This window comes from Seriola lalandi, unplaced genomic scaffold, assembly GCF_002814215.2.
Source record: "Seriola lalandi dorsalis isolate HSWRI2012SDOR001 ecotype SW California unplaced genomic scaffold, Sedor1 jcf7180002054378, whole genome shotgun sequence".
NCBI classification, from domain to species: Eukaryota; Metazoa; Chordata; class Actinopteri; order Carangiformes; family Carangidae; genus Seriola; species Seriola lalandi.
The window spans coordinates 3,869-21,239 of record NW_019524931.1 but is presented as its reverse complement, the minus strand read 5'-3'; the positions used below and the strand labels follow the sequence as shown (position 1 = coordinate 21,239).

General features: G+C 41.6%; 1 protein-coding gene across 1 annotated transcript in view; it reads left to right on the top strand.

Annotated features, from left to right (window-relative positions):
- LOC111657038 (uncharacterized) overlaps positions 1–16,632 on the top strand; it is a 115,246-nt gene extending 98,614 nt beyond the window's left edge. The window contains 9 exon segments of the mRNA XM_087174744.1: positions 515–695; positions 941–1,003; positions 3,314–3,615; positions 4,535–4,591; positions 6,474–6,566; positions 7,379–7,460; positions 7,617–7,729; positions 10,968–11,160; positions 11,443–16,632. Coding sequence (XP_087030870.1) covers positions 515–695; positions 941–1,003; positions 3,314–3,615; positions 4,535–4,591; positions 6,474–6,566; positions 7,379–7,460; positions 7,617–7,729; positions 10,968–11,160; positions 11,443–11,450 — 1,092 coding nt within the window. The 3' untranslated portion in view covers positions 11,451–16,632.
- The last annotated feature ends 739 nt before the right edge of the window (positions 16,633–17,371 follow it).

Below are 17,371 nucleotides of genomic sequence, written 5' to 3'. Positions count from 1 at the left end.
TGATCTATTAATTCAGTGATTGGCCTGTGCCATGTCTTTCCGTCTTCTCTCCCCCTCTTTCGGACGCCTCCTTAACTGCAGCTAGTCTGACTCCGCAGCCGATCAAAAGAGCAGCCACTGTTTAGCCTCTAGGTGTCGTGGGCTGCAGCGTGACTCAGTCCGGCTGGGCCAGCTTGTTGCAGGATGGCTCAGCTGGGTTGTGGGGCGAAATATGCTGCTGAATGAAATGAGGAATCCTCGAGGAGCGCCGTGGACTTTAGTCCGCATGCTTCGTGGATCGGGGCAAATTCTTTGACCTGAATTTTTCAGTGAAAGCATTGAACATTTGTCTGAACTGAAGACAGCACATACGTATGGACATATGGAAATTATATTATGACCCACTATAGTGCTGCAGGCATTTGTTTTGTTGACAAAGTGCACTGTTTTCCATTTATTTGTAGCTTTTACTCTTGCTAACATTACCATGAATTCCTCCTGTCTCCCTTGTTTTTCTGCATCTTCCTCTTCTTAGTCAACTCAAGAGAAGCGTCCCTCTCTGCCAAAGGCCAGCACTGCCACCTCAAATCAAACAGGCTCCACTGCTGCCACCAAAAATGGAACTGCTCCCACAGCAGCCAGTAAAACCACTACATCAGTGCGCACGACACCGTCTACTCGCACCACTGCCACCACTGCAGCCAAAAAGCCTCTGGGTACGGCAGACATACTCACACACACACACATACCTGCTCACACATGTTCTTGATGATGTATGAATATTTTCCACAACAATAATCAGTGTTTTTTATGTAGAATCTGAATGCAGTGCATTCAGTTTATTTACCGGTGAATTACACTAGTAGTGTTGCAGATGTTTGAGTATTTCCAGTATTTTTCTGAGCTTCATTCGCACATTCTGTCCTTTGCAACAACTGTAAACTCACCATTTGTGTTTCAGCCTCAAAGACAGACAGCAAGCCAGGAGAGGAGAAGAAGCCCAGCGCTCTGAAGACCTCTGCAGGTAAATACAGTACTGCCTTCACCCAGAGGAAACACTCTGCTGTTCCCCACACACACACAAACCTACAGGACAGTATACAAAACAAAGCCAGATGAAAATTACTGGGGACAGTTTACACTATACGTATATCATGTGATACATATATCAATATATATATGGTGAGGGGGAAAAGTCAAAGGTTAGGTGAGCATCTCCATGGAAACCTAGTGTTAATGTTAAGTGATAAGAAGAAAGGAAAAAAAAACAATTTAAAATGAATAAGTGATTAGATAACAACTGATAACACAATGATCTGTCTTTCAATTTTATTATTTATTATTATTTCTAATGGATTTGCCATGTAAGTACAACATACATTGTAACATGAAAAATAATAATATAAAATAGTTAAAAAGAGTTGGTTCACATAAAATCGTTTTATGCATTAATATCACACTATGTAAGGCAGTTTAATAAAAATAAAACCTGTGAATACAGGGCTAGGCAGTAAAGTTGGCAATAATAATAAGGATATTCGCAGGTACTGGACAATAAGTACAATCTATGCTGTTAAATAATGTAAAATCAAATCTGGTGTAATGTGCTCATTGCATTACATCGGTCAAAAGTGCCAAATGTGTAAAATGTGCAGCTTGAGTTCATCTTTAATCACAATTTGCTTCAAGATTTGAATTTTGGACAAACTTACTAATGACTTAAAGTGGATTAATATAATTATCACCCAGCTGTGTGGATACAGTGAGGTAGGAAGTTTTTACAGCAGACATTGTTTCATTATCTCCAGCTACTGTCTGACCCCCGGACTGTGCTGCTCTCCCTCCTCTGTGCTGCTGCTCTCTCTCCATACATCTTCGTCTTCTTCCTTCCTCACTTTCTTCTTCAGTAATCCTTTCTCAGTTTCTTCCTCCCTTCTTTCTCTGCTCCTGTCGACAGATTAGTTTACATCTTGGCATCAGGAGAGCTGTCAGCAGGAGTGTGACACTGCAAACACACACACTGTCCAACCATGACAATGCTGGTCAGGCTCAGATACAGAGCGAGGCTTTATTGCTGAAAGGCCCCAGAGAGTTAAAAACCTTCACCGCAGCAGTCGGTGGATTACCGTCCCCTTGCTGTTGACAGGAGTTTGCAGCTCCTGCTGATACAGCCTCGGGTTGTATAATCTGCCAGGGTTCGTATGGCAAGTCAAATTACGCTTTAGAAACATGGAGGCTAGCGGGAGGATTGCTTCAATTAAACATGTCTTAACAGGAGCTGAGGATATACCAAAGGCTCTGAGGGAGGATTGACAGCGGGACACGTGGTCCAGCGTGCTTCAGCACTCTAAAGAAAGAGCTGATATCGCAAAATGTATGTGAATGGACAGATTTTTATTGGTGCAAGTGTTGCACTGCCTCAGTGGTAAGGGATGCTAAAATGTATTCACTCGTACAGGAGGAGATTTAAATAAAGGCTTTGCTGCACTCAAAATAGTTTCCCTTAAAATTATAGTTAAAGAATAAGTGCGGTGTTATTCTATACAGAAATTGAGATACTGAGATTCTGTCATTGATTTACAAAAACAGGACAGTGCTGTCAGTGAGATCCTGAAGAGTTATGTAAGTTCAACATTAAACCAGGTCTGAATGAAAGATGATCCCCAGTGCCTGGTCCGTCACCATCTGACTCACTTTCCTCATTCATTGCTGTGTTTTTCTGGCACTCATGTCATTTATCTGTGAGGGCTGACTGTCAATCACAGACAATGTCCTTTGCGGTTTGGCTTCGGGTTTATCGTGTGTGTGTGTGTGTGTGTGTGTGTGTGCGTGCGTGCGTGCGTGCGTGCGTGCGTGCGTGCGTGCGTGCGTGTGAATACATAACACCTTTGGGTTTCTTGATTTTTGTATCATGTTGCTTTAGAGTGCAAGTCCCCAACACCTCTACTTAACCTACATAGTCCTTAACTCAATGAACATTAGTGAAGCAGAGGTTGAAGCACTGGTTCCCAACCTGTGTGTGGGCACCCATTGGTGGACTGCGAGGGCATTGCAAGTGGGCGGACAAATCATTTGCAAAATAGAACAATTTTGAAAAAGCTACAATCACATCTGTGCATTATTTGTATCTGGAGTCAAGAGGTGATTAGCTTAGCTTAGCATAAAGACTGAAAGCTGCCAGAAAGAATGAACACGTCTAAAGCTCAATAATTAGCACGTTGTATCTGAAACAGACGTAAAAATAAAAGGTTGTAGTTTTGTCTGACAGAGCCAGGTCGGCTTTTTCCAACTATGAAACACTTTAAAACTCTGAATAACTCTCTCTCTCTCACAGCTGACTCTACCAAGCCCAAGACCACCACCACCCGCAGCACCGGTTCCACCAATGCTGCCTCTCGCACTCGAACTACAGCAGCCAAACCGGCCACACCATCCTCCACCTCTGGCACGGTACCAGAGAAGAAGCCCCCGGTGCCCCGCGCCCCCCGGGCTGCTTCCTCAACCACAACTAGCAGCACAACCGCCACCACGAGGACCACGGCTCGCCCCGGCACGGCGCCGGGCCCCGACATCCGCAACGCCCGCTCTAAGATTGGCTCTACAGACAACATGAAGCACCAGCCTGGAGGAGGGAAGGTAGGTCTTACTTTGGCTTCTTCTGCAGCCTTCACACCTCCACACCTGTGCCTATACTTCTGATAACTTGAGTTTTCTGACCAGCTGCCCCTCGAGGGCCTAACATGTTACTCTGACTTCCTGTGGTTCCTCACTAACTCTCTTCTTTTCAAGTTCCTCCTGCATCTCTAATGTTTGCATAAAATACAACTTTCTTACTACATCCACATTGGCAGCTACACAGCTCTCACCCTCTTAAATCTTCTGCTTTCAGTTCTGTGTTTTGCTTTGGTTTTGACAGTTGTGACATATCTCTAACTCAGTCTTCTGCTTGTTTACAACCATTTCACTCATTCTTCAAGCTTCATAGAACCTTTGTTGAAACATTAAAAGCATGTGTGTGAGTGGGAGAAAACGGCAGAGAAACCCTGTGTCGTAGAAGGATTCCCTGGTCTTTCTCTCTTTTAACAATTAAAATCCTTTTTTTTTTTACATTGTATAACTTTGTACTTGCCAAAGTAACTGCTGAGAAGTCCAACACAAGTTTTTCCCATCATCAGCAGCAGTTTGAGGGTATGGCCCTGATTAACTGGCAAGGGTTGACCCACCGCCTCGCCTACTTTGCTCAGTTGATGATCAGACTGTTGCCTGTTGGACTTTTTTTTCCCGCTACATTTTCTAGACCCAGGTTTCAAGCAGCCAGAACGATCCTTTAAGTCCTTCTCTCCCTCTTATGTTTGTGCAACCAACCATTAACAACTTTCCTCCCTTGCATCCTCGACTTCTTTTATTTCTCCCCGTCCTTGCTTCCGTCCTTTCCTCTTACCTTTAACCCCACTTCTCTCTTTCTAATACACGATTCTTGGCACTTTCACCTCCTCCTCTTCTCCTTGCGTGTTGTTGTTGTTGTTGTTGACCCGGGGTGGGCTTGTCTCCCCAGGTGTCATCTGCCTCTCAGAACAGGGGTGTCGCCTCCAAAGAAACGAGCCAGGGCAAAGTGAGTTCCCCTCTCCACCTCCCCACACCACCACTACATTCTCCTCTTCCTGCCCCTCTCTGTGTTTTTAAATTCATTTTTACCACTTGTCATATTTTTTGTTGGGTTTTATGAAATTGAAAAACTAAGGGCAAAAGCCTGCCTGAGAATTAGTAGCCACAGGCTTTTTAGTAATAAAAGCATATTTATGCGCTCATCTTTTATGATTCACTCTGATTCATGAATACAGACATGTCTCTGGAGAATTTAAAGTCATAAATACATAAATAATAAATAGTTATTTTGGCTTCTCTACTTAGCAATCTAAGTTGTTTTGAATGACCTCTATAGTATGGTTTTTCAAGCAGGGGACATGAACACAATTTACTCCCCATGAAAGCAGACGAGTCTATGGGGGCAAAAAAAAAAAAGTATCACATGAAATGCAATTTGAAAAGTGTGATGAGGAAACATGTCCTCATGATTAATTAATGTTGAGGTTAGTGAGCCAAAAGGGAGAGGTTTTTGCTTCAGTTAATTCTGGGATGTGAAGCGGTTCCGGTGGTAGAAACCTGTAGCTGAAGCTCCTCTGTGTGTTCATCTTCATATACCATATACATATCTGTCATGGTGTTGTTACCTGCAGGCCTTCGAGGTATTCACAGCCACTGCAGAGACCTTAGACTTTGTGTCTTAGATTTTAAAGTGACATGATAAACATTGTACAATAACAGAACTACAAAATACACGGTTAAAGGATACATCTGTGTAATTCTTTTGTGGTAATGCAGTGTCAATTTATTAAAATCAGTCTTAATAAAAGACATGGGTTTATGGCTGAAAACAATCAAAACATAGTATATTTTAAATAATCTTCAGATTTTTGGCTGGGAAAATAGTTTGTAGTAGTTTGAAAGATTATTTGATATATTTGTCTCTTACCAGTGTTTTATTCTGTAGTAGGAATCTAATTTCTGAAGTAAAGTTAGCAAATCGTTCCTAGCATAGTGGCATCCTGCCAGGTAATGAGCAACCCACACACACTAGGAAGTCCCTTGCATGGAGGTTAACTGGTCGGTGCAAGCAGGAAAGCATCGTCCCACCACTGCAGAGACTCGGGGTCAGTCCGTCAGCTGTGGTGCTTCCCCATCAAACAGAACAGGCAGTGTTCACTTTGTGGGAAGCCATTGAGGGAATATGTTCTTGTCCCTTCCATAATGACTCCTGCTGGTTAACCTTGCTGTGTGAAATGGGCTGTGGCCCACAGCTGACGAACCTGTGAGTGTGTGTGAGTGAGTGTGTGACTTTTTTTTATTGAAGAAATGTGCAATTTAATTTTTATTAACAATTAACTTGGGTACAAAACCTTGTGTGTTATATTTGTGTTTCATTAAAGTGTGCTCATAAACATGTACTCTGTCTCCATTAAACACATTCTGTGAGACTCCACTGTATTAACCTGAGCTGGGACACATGTTTATATGTTGTGTTATGTGTCGTGCATGTGTGTGCTTCATAGAATAGGTTCCTTCACTTTTCTCAGGTCTTGGGTAAAACAGTATTCGGATATCTTCCGTCTCCTCATCACTGGTACTTTTCAAACGGCAACACAAGCGATATTTCTCATTTAGGCCGGCTTAACTGCAGCAGTTGATAGCGAGCACACGTCAAATAGTTGGCCATTTTTCCCAGGTGAACCTTGCTCCCTCCCTCTGTCCTTTCTTTTCTAACCCTACCTGTGATGGTGACTTCTCCTTTACTCTCTTCTTTTTACTCTCCTCTCTTTTGTTCTTTTTTTCTTCTCCTCCCTGCTGCTCTTCTCTCCTTTCACTTCCTCTCATGGTGTCCCTGTCCCCTCCTCTGCTTTCCTCTCCCCTCTTGCTGCTATGCTGTGTCCATATAGGTTCAGGTAGTCTCCAAAAAGCTGGACTTCAGCCACGTCACCTCACGCTTGGGCTCCAAGGACAATATGAAGCATGTTCCTGGTGGAGGGAATGTAAGTACTGTCTGGCCCATGACCAGAGTTCATATGCAACGGCCGATTAGTCAAACAATTTGAATCAAACTAGGAAGAACAACAGAACCAAGGCGAAAAATTGTACTTTCAGCTCTTCTCTGAAACTCGAGCTACTTATGGCCGCCAACACAAAACGCTGCTCTTGGAGTTCAACGTTCGAATGGCGAGTTATTGGACAGCATGCTAGCAAGCCGAACGTATCAGCCCTTACCCACAACCTGCTTCACACTCCCTTGCTTCCTTAAACTCTTCCTGTGTTGTCCTGCCCTGTCACTAACTTACTAAACACCAGTCAAGCAAACAAACGGCGCTGGCCTCTGATTGGACGGTTCTGTGAGGACAGCATCACCACAGAGAGGTGAACTTGGGATGTGTGATTGTTCTGTCCTGAGCTTCTTCTTTTGGTGTCTGAATTTTTTACCCTGCCATCTTTGCAGCACAGGCACCAAATTATTTCACTCCAGGAAGGTATTGTAATGCAATTGTGATGAAACCTCTGGACGCATGTGTCATGATCTTGAAGCTGCAATTTGAATTCTCCGTGTCGGTCGGTGGGTTATTGCCACAGGATGGAGGAAGTGGCAAGATACAACTCCTTGTCTTTTGTGATCACCACTAATCCTCTGATGGTGATAATTCAAGGTGTAAATAAGACTCAAAAAATATATATATTTAAGAAATTAAATGAAATCAACTATCAAGGGACGCTCATGCCAGTATGTCCTTTAACCCTTGATCCCACCTTTTTTTTTAACACTGTTTATAAAAACAGCTTGTGTGACGTTTGACAGGTGCAGATCCTCAACAAGAAGGTGGATTTGAGCAAGGTGACGTCAAAGTGCGGCTCCAAGGACAACATCAAGCACAAGCCTGGTGAGCTGGGACATGTTGTGACACTACTGTATTAACACTGTTGTTAGTAGTAACGGTGAAGAAGGATGTGTGTAGAAGCTGTGTCCACTCTGCACATGCTGCTGACAGCGCAAGCTTGTGTATGATCGTCAGACTGATCGCCCATGTGTGCTGCAGGTGGCGGGGTCGTGAAGATCGAGTCCCACAAAGTGAACTTTAGGGAAAAGGCTCAGTCCAAAGTGGGCTCCATGGACAACGTGAGCCATTCACCTGGTGGAGGAAACATCAAGGTGAGATGATGTCACGTGTATGCACACTGTTCCTCTGTCTGTAAACTACAAACTGTTGTTTATAGCAGGGCACTCTCTCTCTCTCTCTCTCTCTCTCTCTCTATGAGCCAGCTCGTCACAATGAAGATGCTTCAGGTTTCACAGTAAATTAGCAAAGTCAGAATTCAGATTCACTCCTTAGAAACAGTCATAATGGACAAAGTGTTAAAGAGTCGTGTCCAATGCTAACTGTGGTTTACTGATAGTGGCACGTAGTTGAGTTAGGAGCGATGGCAACAAAGTGTGCATTGCATGACTCACCTCCATTATTATAAACATAAAATGCAGTTTAGCGAGAGTGTCCACATGAAAGCAGCTTACTACAGCGTTATTTAGTTTAAACATTCACAGTTTAAGCGTGCTCTGTGTGTACAGTACTTCTACAGTGGCTGTTTGTATGTTGAATGCTACAGTGTTTTTGTAAACTGCCTGACTGTTCATGATTCCCAAGCCTGGAAATACTTTAAGGAATTCTGGCCTTTAGTAATGTAATAGCTCGGCTTTATAAAGAGCAAAAGCCCCTGAAAACTTTGTTTCAAAGATTGAGATGTTCTCAAATTACATTAAACATTAATGACTAAATGAGCTACTAATAACTGTAAAAAAAACATGTTTAGCTTTTATTTATGAAATGTTTAATGCTTACACACTCAGCTAATCTGCTTCAAAACAGTATGAGAAGATCCCAGAAAAAACACTTTGGCAGAAAGAAGTCTGTTCATATAGAACCACAATACTCACAATATGAATCAGTAAAATAAAATGACAAATAATGATTAAATTATTAATTGGTGTTTAATACTGGCTGAATATCACTGACCTCCAGTGGTTAAAGTTCTCACACAGCTGCAGTGATGCAGACAGTATGCTGAGGGTGTGGTTACAGGTTCCTTCAGGTGTATCAGACTTGAAACTTTTAATTAAGATCATACTTTGTGCAGCACTCAAACACCTTGGTCTGGGCTTAAACTACCAAAAAAAAAAGGTTCTTCTTAGACTGTATTGCAGAGATGCTTTTTATACCTTTCATTGAACCATTTAACGCTGTGAGAGTGGTCGTTAGACAATAGTTGTCTGAAGGACACTGCTGCTGACTCAGTTCCTTCATTCCCCGTGTGTGTGCATGTTAATATATAAAATGTGTCAGGGAAATATTTGTGTACAGTGTGAGGAGAAAATAGTTTCAGGCTTGTCATGCTCGTCTCGTTCCGCCACTGTGTTCATAACGACACAAAAAAGATCCTGAGTGGCTTCAAGCTACAGTCACTGATGATGTTGACAGCCCGTCATAAGCCATCTGCAGCGACCTGAAACATCTCAAACCCTCCACCCCGCAACCGGTCTCCTTCCTCCTGACTCTTTGTCCTTCTCTTGTGAAATTGTTCCGGACGCTCAACTCAAGCTCAGCTCTGTCCAACACGTTTGGAGATTTAAGTTACGGGCTGGGTACTTTTGTGGAACGAACTTGCGAACTTGCGAAAAAAAAACAACAATTTTGGCAAATTTGCAAATCGATCAGATGTGATGTCACCTGTCCCCTCAGCCTACGGCAGTCCATCTGTGTTTCGTGATCACATCCTTCACTCACATCCTCATCCTCACGCCCCTTCATCATCTGCACCCTCCAACGAAGTGAAGCTGTATAATCATAGGAAGAATTAAAAATAGCATTCGCATAATAAACTGTGTGAGAGAGCTATTTTTCCCAAAGAGCTTTTAGATGAGTGTCTATTTTTACGAATGATTTGATGCAGAGCTTTAGAACAACATCTCTTTATACCAAAACATTATTAGTTATTTTTCTATTCTTGCTTTTATTGGTTTGTACAGTGGTACTCTGCATACAGTGTCTTTTTACTAAGCTGTGAAGGCTTGACGAAGGACAGTATCTCCAGCTGATAGGTGTTTGTTCGTGTAAAGCAGTGGTGTTTTTTTTCTTTTCCAATCCCATGAAAAGACTAAAACCAACAATGAATTTATCTTACTAACAAGTATTGTGTGTGTGTGTGTGTGTGTGTGTGTGTGTGTGTGTGTGTGTGTGTGTGTGTGTGTGTGTGTGTGTTTGTGTGTGTGTGTGTGTCCAAAGCCTGATACATCTCATTCCTCTGAATCATACAGAGCTCCATTGTTGCCCCACAAATATTAAAAACACACCATTGAAACCACATTCTTCCACTAGGTGACATGTTCATTCATTACCATGAACACACACACTGTAATTTATTCTGTCTTAATCTCACACACACCTTCCTGCTGCTAGAAGTACTCAGTATGAGGATTACCCTGCCACTAAAAAAAGTTCCCAACAAATAAACTATTTCCTCTTGTTTGAGTGACATTTGCTGAAAACTACAGTGGCCAGCTGTTGTAGGAAACTACCACCCTTTTTAAAAAGCCTGTTTACTCTCTCCTTCAGTAGGAACCAGTGGGCTTGTGGCTGAGTTCCCCAGACAGGGCAGGGAAGGGGGAAATGACTGAGAGATGGACAAACACATTCTTGATTTGGGTCTTTTCATGGGATTTATTGATAGTAAGAAAAATACATAATACCATATAACACACAGCCTTGTCCTTTAGACCTTCTGGATGAATCCACTGATTGAAAAAGGGGGTGTTTTCTAGTTTGTTGAACTGTGTGTAAACTATAAAGTCATTCAGGCCTCTCTGACTGTGTATTTATCTGGGTTTTGTTCTGATATGTTTTGACATTTGCTTTTTTTCCTGTTTCTAGAAGCAGCATCTCTTGATGTCATTTTATATTTCATTCCTCCAGTGTAGAAGCATTTTTATTTCCGTTTGAGATCATACAGACGCGTTGGCAGTTTAGTTCAGGAAAACCATTTGTACACATTTTGCACTGTACATCTGCCTTTTTCTTCTGTGTTTCACTTTGCAATTTCTTTTTCTATCATTGCATTCATTAGGCATGTGAAGTTATTCAGCTGTATGTTTTATGTATCAGTTGTATCAGTTATTATTACTTTTATTTTTCTCATAATTCCATCTCTCCCCACCCGAGTCTGGCTCCAGATCTTTAGCAGACATGTGTCTCGCTAGAGTTACAAACACTAAACCGTTCCTGAATTATTTGGGTTAACCTTTTTAACAAAAGACAGAATAAATGTAGTGATACAGATTTGGAGCCAGGTTGTTCCATCCCCATCCCCACCAATTGACACGCCCTGCTATGTGTTTCTAGGCTGAGGGGGCCCAGGAGACCACAGAGGGGAATGGGACTCCCCTGAGTGGCACCCCGGCCCCAGCCCCAGGCTCCGAGCCAGGGTTGGCTGGGAGCCCCGCTGCCCAGGAGAATGGGCTGAAGGACGGGGCTCCCTGTGATAGTGAGGTCCTCCGGGAGCCCCAGGCTCTGGACTCAAGCATCCCAGAGACAAGTAAGTTTGTGTGTGTGCCAGCCTCATCTACTGTGAGTTTAGGGTTTGATTCCCAGGAGGAGACGCACAGGGAAAAGCCAGTGATGCCCAGTGATCTGAAACATAGCATACTCTATAATAAATGTACTAACAACGTGTGGGAGTTTCTTTTTTCTCCTTACCTGAGATAAAACTGATCGTCATGATGTGGCTGCAGTGTGAAGCTCTGTCTCTGTTTATTCTGTTTTCACGTCGTCTTCAGTCCAAAGCTCCTGATCACACTTTTGACTTCTTATCTTGCAGGCATCTAATTCTGCTATCCCTCTGCCCTTCTCATCTCAACCCCCCCGCGACATCATCTCCTCCCCGTCCCCACCTTCTCCTGTCTGTATATTTTCTTTATCCCTTCTCTCCCCCCTCCCCCTCCTCTTTCCGACCTTTCTGCTGCAGATTGAGTCTTTCAAGCTCAACTTCCGCGAGAATGCTCGCTCTCGCACGGACCATGGCGCCGACATCGTCACCTGGCCAGCCCCCCAGGACAACAACAGACCCCATCCACACGGTTCCTCCTATTCTCTACACCACCACCAAAACCACCACCCGACTCCTCGCAGCATCTCCCTATTTGAATCGTTGGCTTCTGCGGGCCCTGACAGCTCCCCCTCTGCCCCCTCCTTGCTGCATCTTCAGGTGGAGGTCCAGGGGGACAGCAGCAGCTCCTCAATGGAATCTTGACCTTTTTTTGCCCCCCATCAAGCTCTGAATGCCCCTCTCATCTTAAATCAAAAGTCTTGACTTATCTGATAGTTCTGCCACTCTAGTATCAACTTCATGCCTCTTCTCTCACATCTCAGCTCATCATCATCCCCCCCAATCGTTGCCACCCCCACCCGTCTGTATTTGGCTGAAGTGACTGTATAGACTAAGCTTGGGCCTTGTCGGGAATCTATGTGAAGGGAAACGAGGGGACGGCAAGGTTTCCTCACATATTCAGTTGCGTCTTCTTCAAGCTGGCTGACCTGGAATCATTGGGTTTCACCGACAGCCTGGTGGTGGACTCTGCTCTCTCTGGCCCTGCGTGACCTCTCCTCCAACACCCCAAACAGCAGCAGCAATCAGTTTATTTGTCCCCTGAGCAGCATGGAAACCCTTCTGGACTCACCTACCTTCTGTCACACATACATACAGTAGCTTCTCTTTTCCCTTGTGACTGTAGGGGCTGTTTGTTCCCAGTAACCATTTACTCTCTGCTTCAATAACATCATAGTAATTCATATTCATCTTCATCTTCATCATCACTTCCTCTCTCGTCACCATCACTTACCATAAACAAGCTGACAAACAGAAAAGCTAGACAACAAGTAGGCTGTTTGAACCATTTTAGGCTGTTTAACTCTTTCTTCTCTGTGTTTGTGATGATGTGTTTGAGTGACAAAAACATGTGTAAAAATGAGCTTTGGTGTTCTGTTCTTATCTTATTTTCTTTCTTTCTTGAGTTTTCTCATTCTTTCCTCCTAGTATTTTGTTTTTAAAACAGGTTTTCATTTATTTATTTTATGTTACTTCCTGTATAAGCAATACAGCGATAGCACTCAGAAAAATCTTGGAAACACGCACAGGATTTGTAAAACCAAGACACATGGTGAAGAGAAAGATGATATTCAGAGGGAGGAAGAAAGTGAGGAAGGAGGAGTTGAGGGTTAGGGTGAAAAAGATGCATTTAAGGTGTGTTTTTACATGTATTGCAAAATAACAAATGACAAATATTGAAACCTGAAAGTTTTTTGAAATGCAATAGAGGATGTTAGCTGAAGTAGAGACGCTGTAACTGAGTGTGCAGACCAGAGGGAGACGAGGAAGAGAGGAAATGTCTCTGAAGTCAGAGCGGCTGCGTGTCTCGTATGTGCCTCCTGTCCTTCCTACCTGAAAACTGAAGTTAATGAGGATGATGCAGGCTCATGCCTAAAACTGCTCAGAGAAGAGTCATAGTTGGCAAAACAGATTTAAAACACTATTGCTGTTTTAATGAAAAATCTGTAAATCAAGCTGTCCTGGTAGTTGTGTGTAATCACAGGTTCAGGTGTTTCTATGAGGGTAATGGTAGCATGTTGTTCAGCTGAACACAAAGCATCTCTAATAGTGTGTGTTCAGCATTTTTTCTCATTGGAAGTATTGGCAGTGGAACGTGATGTGGCTTTATCCTCTTCTCGTGTAGCAATGTTGCCTCTAATTGCCTTTATAGTGCATGGCCAGATTATATAATATCACACCCAGAGCTGAAAGCCTATGTGCATTATGACTCAAAGTGTTGTGGTTTGGCACCATATGTATATCTCTGGGGCAGTCCTAGTCAGTTGATGTGTTGTAACTCAAATGACGACTTGTAATGGCGATGAGCAAGGACAACTAGTTTATCATGGTCGCACTTTCACCTTTTACTGTCGTGATTTAACTCCACTGCTCCAAGCGAGGTGCAGATTGTATACAGTGACTCCATGGCTCAAACACACAGAGACGAACTACAAACAGACAGAAACGATATTTTCTGATGTTATTAGTTCTATTATCTCATTAATACATCAGTTACATTCTGCTCATTATCCACTTTCCAGCTATTACTGCATCAAGTATAGTGTTATAACAAGGGCTGGGTATTGTTTGCGGTTCTAGAGCTATTACTGATACCAAAACAATACTTAGGTCATTACCTTAGACCTGCATTCAGTGATTTTTTATCTTCTTTGTGGCAGCACAAAAAATTGTAAACACAACAATGACATGCTATCACCTTATAAAGTTGATATGGTAAACATATTAGCAAACAATTGCCTATGTACACATGTAGCAGACACATCATGTCAACATTAGCATTCATTTGGAGTCACATTTCTCGCCACCTGGCGAAAGTCCAATATTCACTGTCCTTTTAGCTCTGTTTTCATCTCCTATCACTGTTCACTAGCTAGCTGCTAAGTTTTACTTAAATATACAGTGACTTTATTTGAACTTTTTTGCTGAAAACGATTAACCTGCTGCATCTGAAAACATGATGATGAGAGCGGTAAGGGTGAACAAAAACAGCTCAAGTTTCTGGCTGTAAAAACCAAAACAAAGATCTGAAAGTTAAAAGGCTCTGTGGAGCTAAGAGGAACTGCAGAACTGAATCGTAACTCTCTGTGGGTTTGTCACTACGTGCAACCCCTTCCATATTACACATAGTTAATGAATCCATCGTTGGTATAAAAAAAAAAAAAAGTAATATAAAAAGAAGTGCAGCTTTAATTAGTAGGGTTTTTCTATAAGACTCATCTTTCATTTAACAGAATCAGGGGATTTGTAAAACTTTGTCAATTGCCTGCCAACAATTGACAAAATTTTGATGTAAATCTAGAACCATGTGATCAAAGAATAATTAAAAAAGAACAGGAAATATGATGTAAACTTACAAAGATAACGTTACTTACAGTTTTTGTTGTTTGCATAATCAGTGCATACAACATATCAGCCCTTGTCCAAATTAAAGAGGGTATCATGGCAAATACTTGTCAAAAATTTAGAACAAATCTTCAGATCATTTGGATTATTGGATTTGAACTCTGTTGCTACATTGACTGCCCCCTAGATGACGTCAAACCACAAAAACACTCCTGAGGTTTTTTTTATTGAAATTGTTACTTTAAGAATGATTTGTAAAGAAGCTTTGACACAACAACTAAATAGCACTTTAATGCTTTAATATATCAAAGAGAGCTCACTGTTATTGAGTGATGGTGTTTAATTAACATAAAATACCTCTATTTGAACAAGTGATCTTAATTGACTTAATCTTGAATGAGCTGTTGCGTAATAACAGAGCAATAAACTGACTTACACTGCCATCACCTTTACTATTCAGTCATTAACAGATTCAGTCATTATTTTTGTTCTACATTGGAATCCCTTAAAATATAATTAAACAATGAAGCTAAGAAAGAAATATAATTTTTTTAAAACAGAAATGGGCAATAAATTCCAATGAATGTCGTCTGAAGGACAGAAAGTGTGACGGCTTTTCTGCCAGCGGAGGGTTGAGCGTTGAATTGTTGTGTTTGTGCCACACCTGTCACCTAGCTAAAGTTTTCCTCGTGCCTGTCCACAGCCATGTTTTAGCTTTGCTTTTACCCCAGGGTTTTTACTTACCACTACTTCTGAGCTTGCACATGGATGTACATAGATATTTTATTGACAATGAACTCTTTATGGCCCTGAAAACAAGAACAAATCAGCAACAGCATCAAGGGGTTGATGGGTGGGTGGGGGGTTTCAAGGTTGTTCAGAACAGCTTTTATGTCCATGTACCTTTAATGATTTTAAGGGGAGGAAGTTTTATCATGACTATTATGACTATTATTCTGACTATTAGTATGGCAAATTGAAAAGTCCGGCCTTTTTCATTGGAAAGAGGCCACTGAAGTGAAAGAATGTCTTTTGAGATATATTGTACTAAAGACGCAACACTTTTGTATATGTATTTATCGTTGTGTTCCTGTAGCCTCATGACGGTTGTGCAGTCATGGCTGAAAGGGGTTATACTTTTGATTTGTGACAGCCGGTTTCACAAACTGCGATGTGGACTTTCTCCAAGGATGTGAGATTTGAAACCCAAATACAACACAAAGTCTTTAAAATCTCATAGGAACAGGTTTTATTTACGGTGCTGTAAGAGCAGATTGATTTAGAAATTAGCTTAATTAATTCAAGACTATTTTAACAAAATTTGTAGTGCACATTTATGCGTACACACTAATAAATCATGCCCATGAACACCAGTCTTAAGAGATGAAAATTATGTTCTGATTATCTCGTAAAGTTTCAGGATACAGTGACCTCTGTAGTTTCATATGATAAGATGAATGCGACTGAAGCTAATGCACCAGAATCACGATATTGTCCATCACAGTAGACGTGGGGAATTTCTTGCTCAAGCAGGCACTAAGTTTAGAGGTCAGTGTATAGGCCTGTAATTTGGGAGTACTGCATATCAATATATATTGGCTGCTACATATTGCACTCAAGAGCAGCAACCTGCCCTGGAGAGTCACACACACCGAGACCCTAACACATCCTTGTTTGCAGTTAAGAAGACTTAAGTGTAGCTGCCAGGTTTTGGCTTGTGTAATTAATGCTCCCCAGTAATCGATCCAAGGAGCATTGTAGAGCTTCATGTACTGCTACTGTACTCATACCAGACATGTAAGTGTAACACTAGCTAATAAACACCTTCTTTACCTGCAGAGCATGCTGAAAAACAATGGGATGTGTTAGGTAGACTTACTATGTCATTTGCAGAGCCTCCTCATTGTTTTTTTTTTTGTGTTTTTTTTTTCTTCTTTTTTTTCTTTTTTCATTAATTTGAATTTTATGTTTTGGTTTGGAAAAAAAGTGTTTATTGTGATTACTTGTTAATTAGTGATGTGATTATTAAACATGAAATAAAATGGACTAAAACTCTCATTTGCGTTTAACTTTCTTATGTTTTTCTGCATTGACTTTTTTGCGTTATAGCAGCAGAAGCACAGGTGCAACTTTAACACTTATGACGACTCAGAGCCACAACACCCAGGCCCCTAGAGCTGGGACCCCTAAATGGCTTTATTAATATTATTAGTTGCGCCTGTGCTTTTCCTGCTGTTGTGTGTCGGGAAGAACGTCTATAATGACTTCCCTTATTAGGTTACATTATACTTTCTTCATTATGTAATATTCCACTCTACTGTAATGGATGTTGGCAACTGCCATCTCAGGGTTGGATTACATGAAAACATGAACCAAGATGCTATAGAGCAAAGTCTGAATTCATAGGAAGTTATGTGTGTAGAAACAAAGACAAAAGCTGACCTCTAGTGGGGCCTGAAAGAGAAGGCAAGAAAGGAAAAGCTACCATGAGTTTGTAGATAATCTACTTATATATCATGACAAAATGGGTTTTAAATGTCAGACTTTTTATGTCCAGTTGATTCTGTCTATTTATTTTCTTCTTCAGTTTTAAGTCAGTATTTCAGCTTTTAAGGCTTGAATAGGATTTAATGCAATGATTCTAGCTCAGAATTAGCATGCTAATCCAAAAAAGGGGTTGCACAAAACATTTGGGCCCCATACATCATGGACCCACTTACCATTTTCATACCTCTATTCAGACGCCTATAAATAACTGAATCAACAAATAAACTCATACATCTGTTGTGGTTATTAG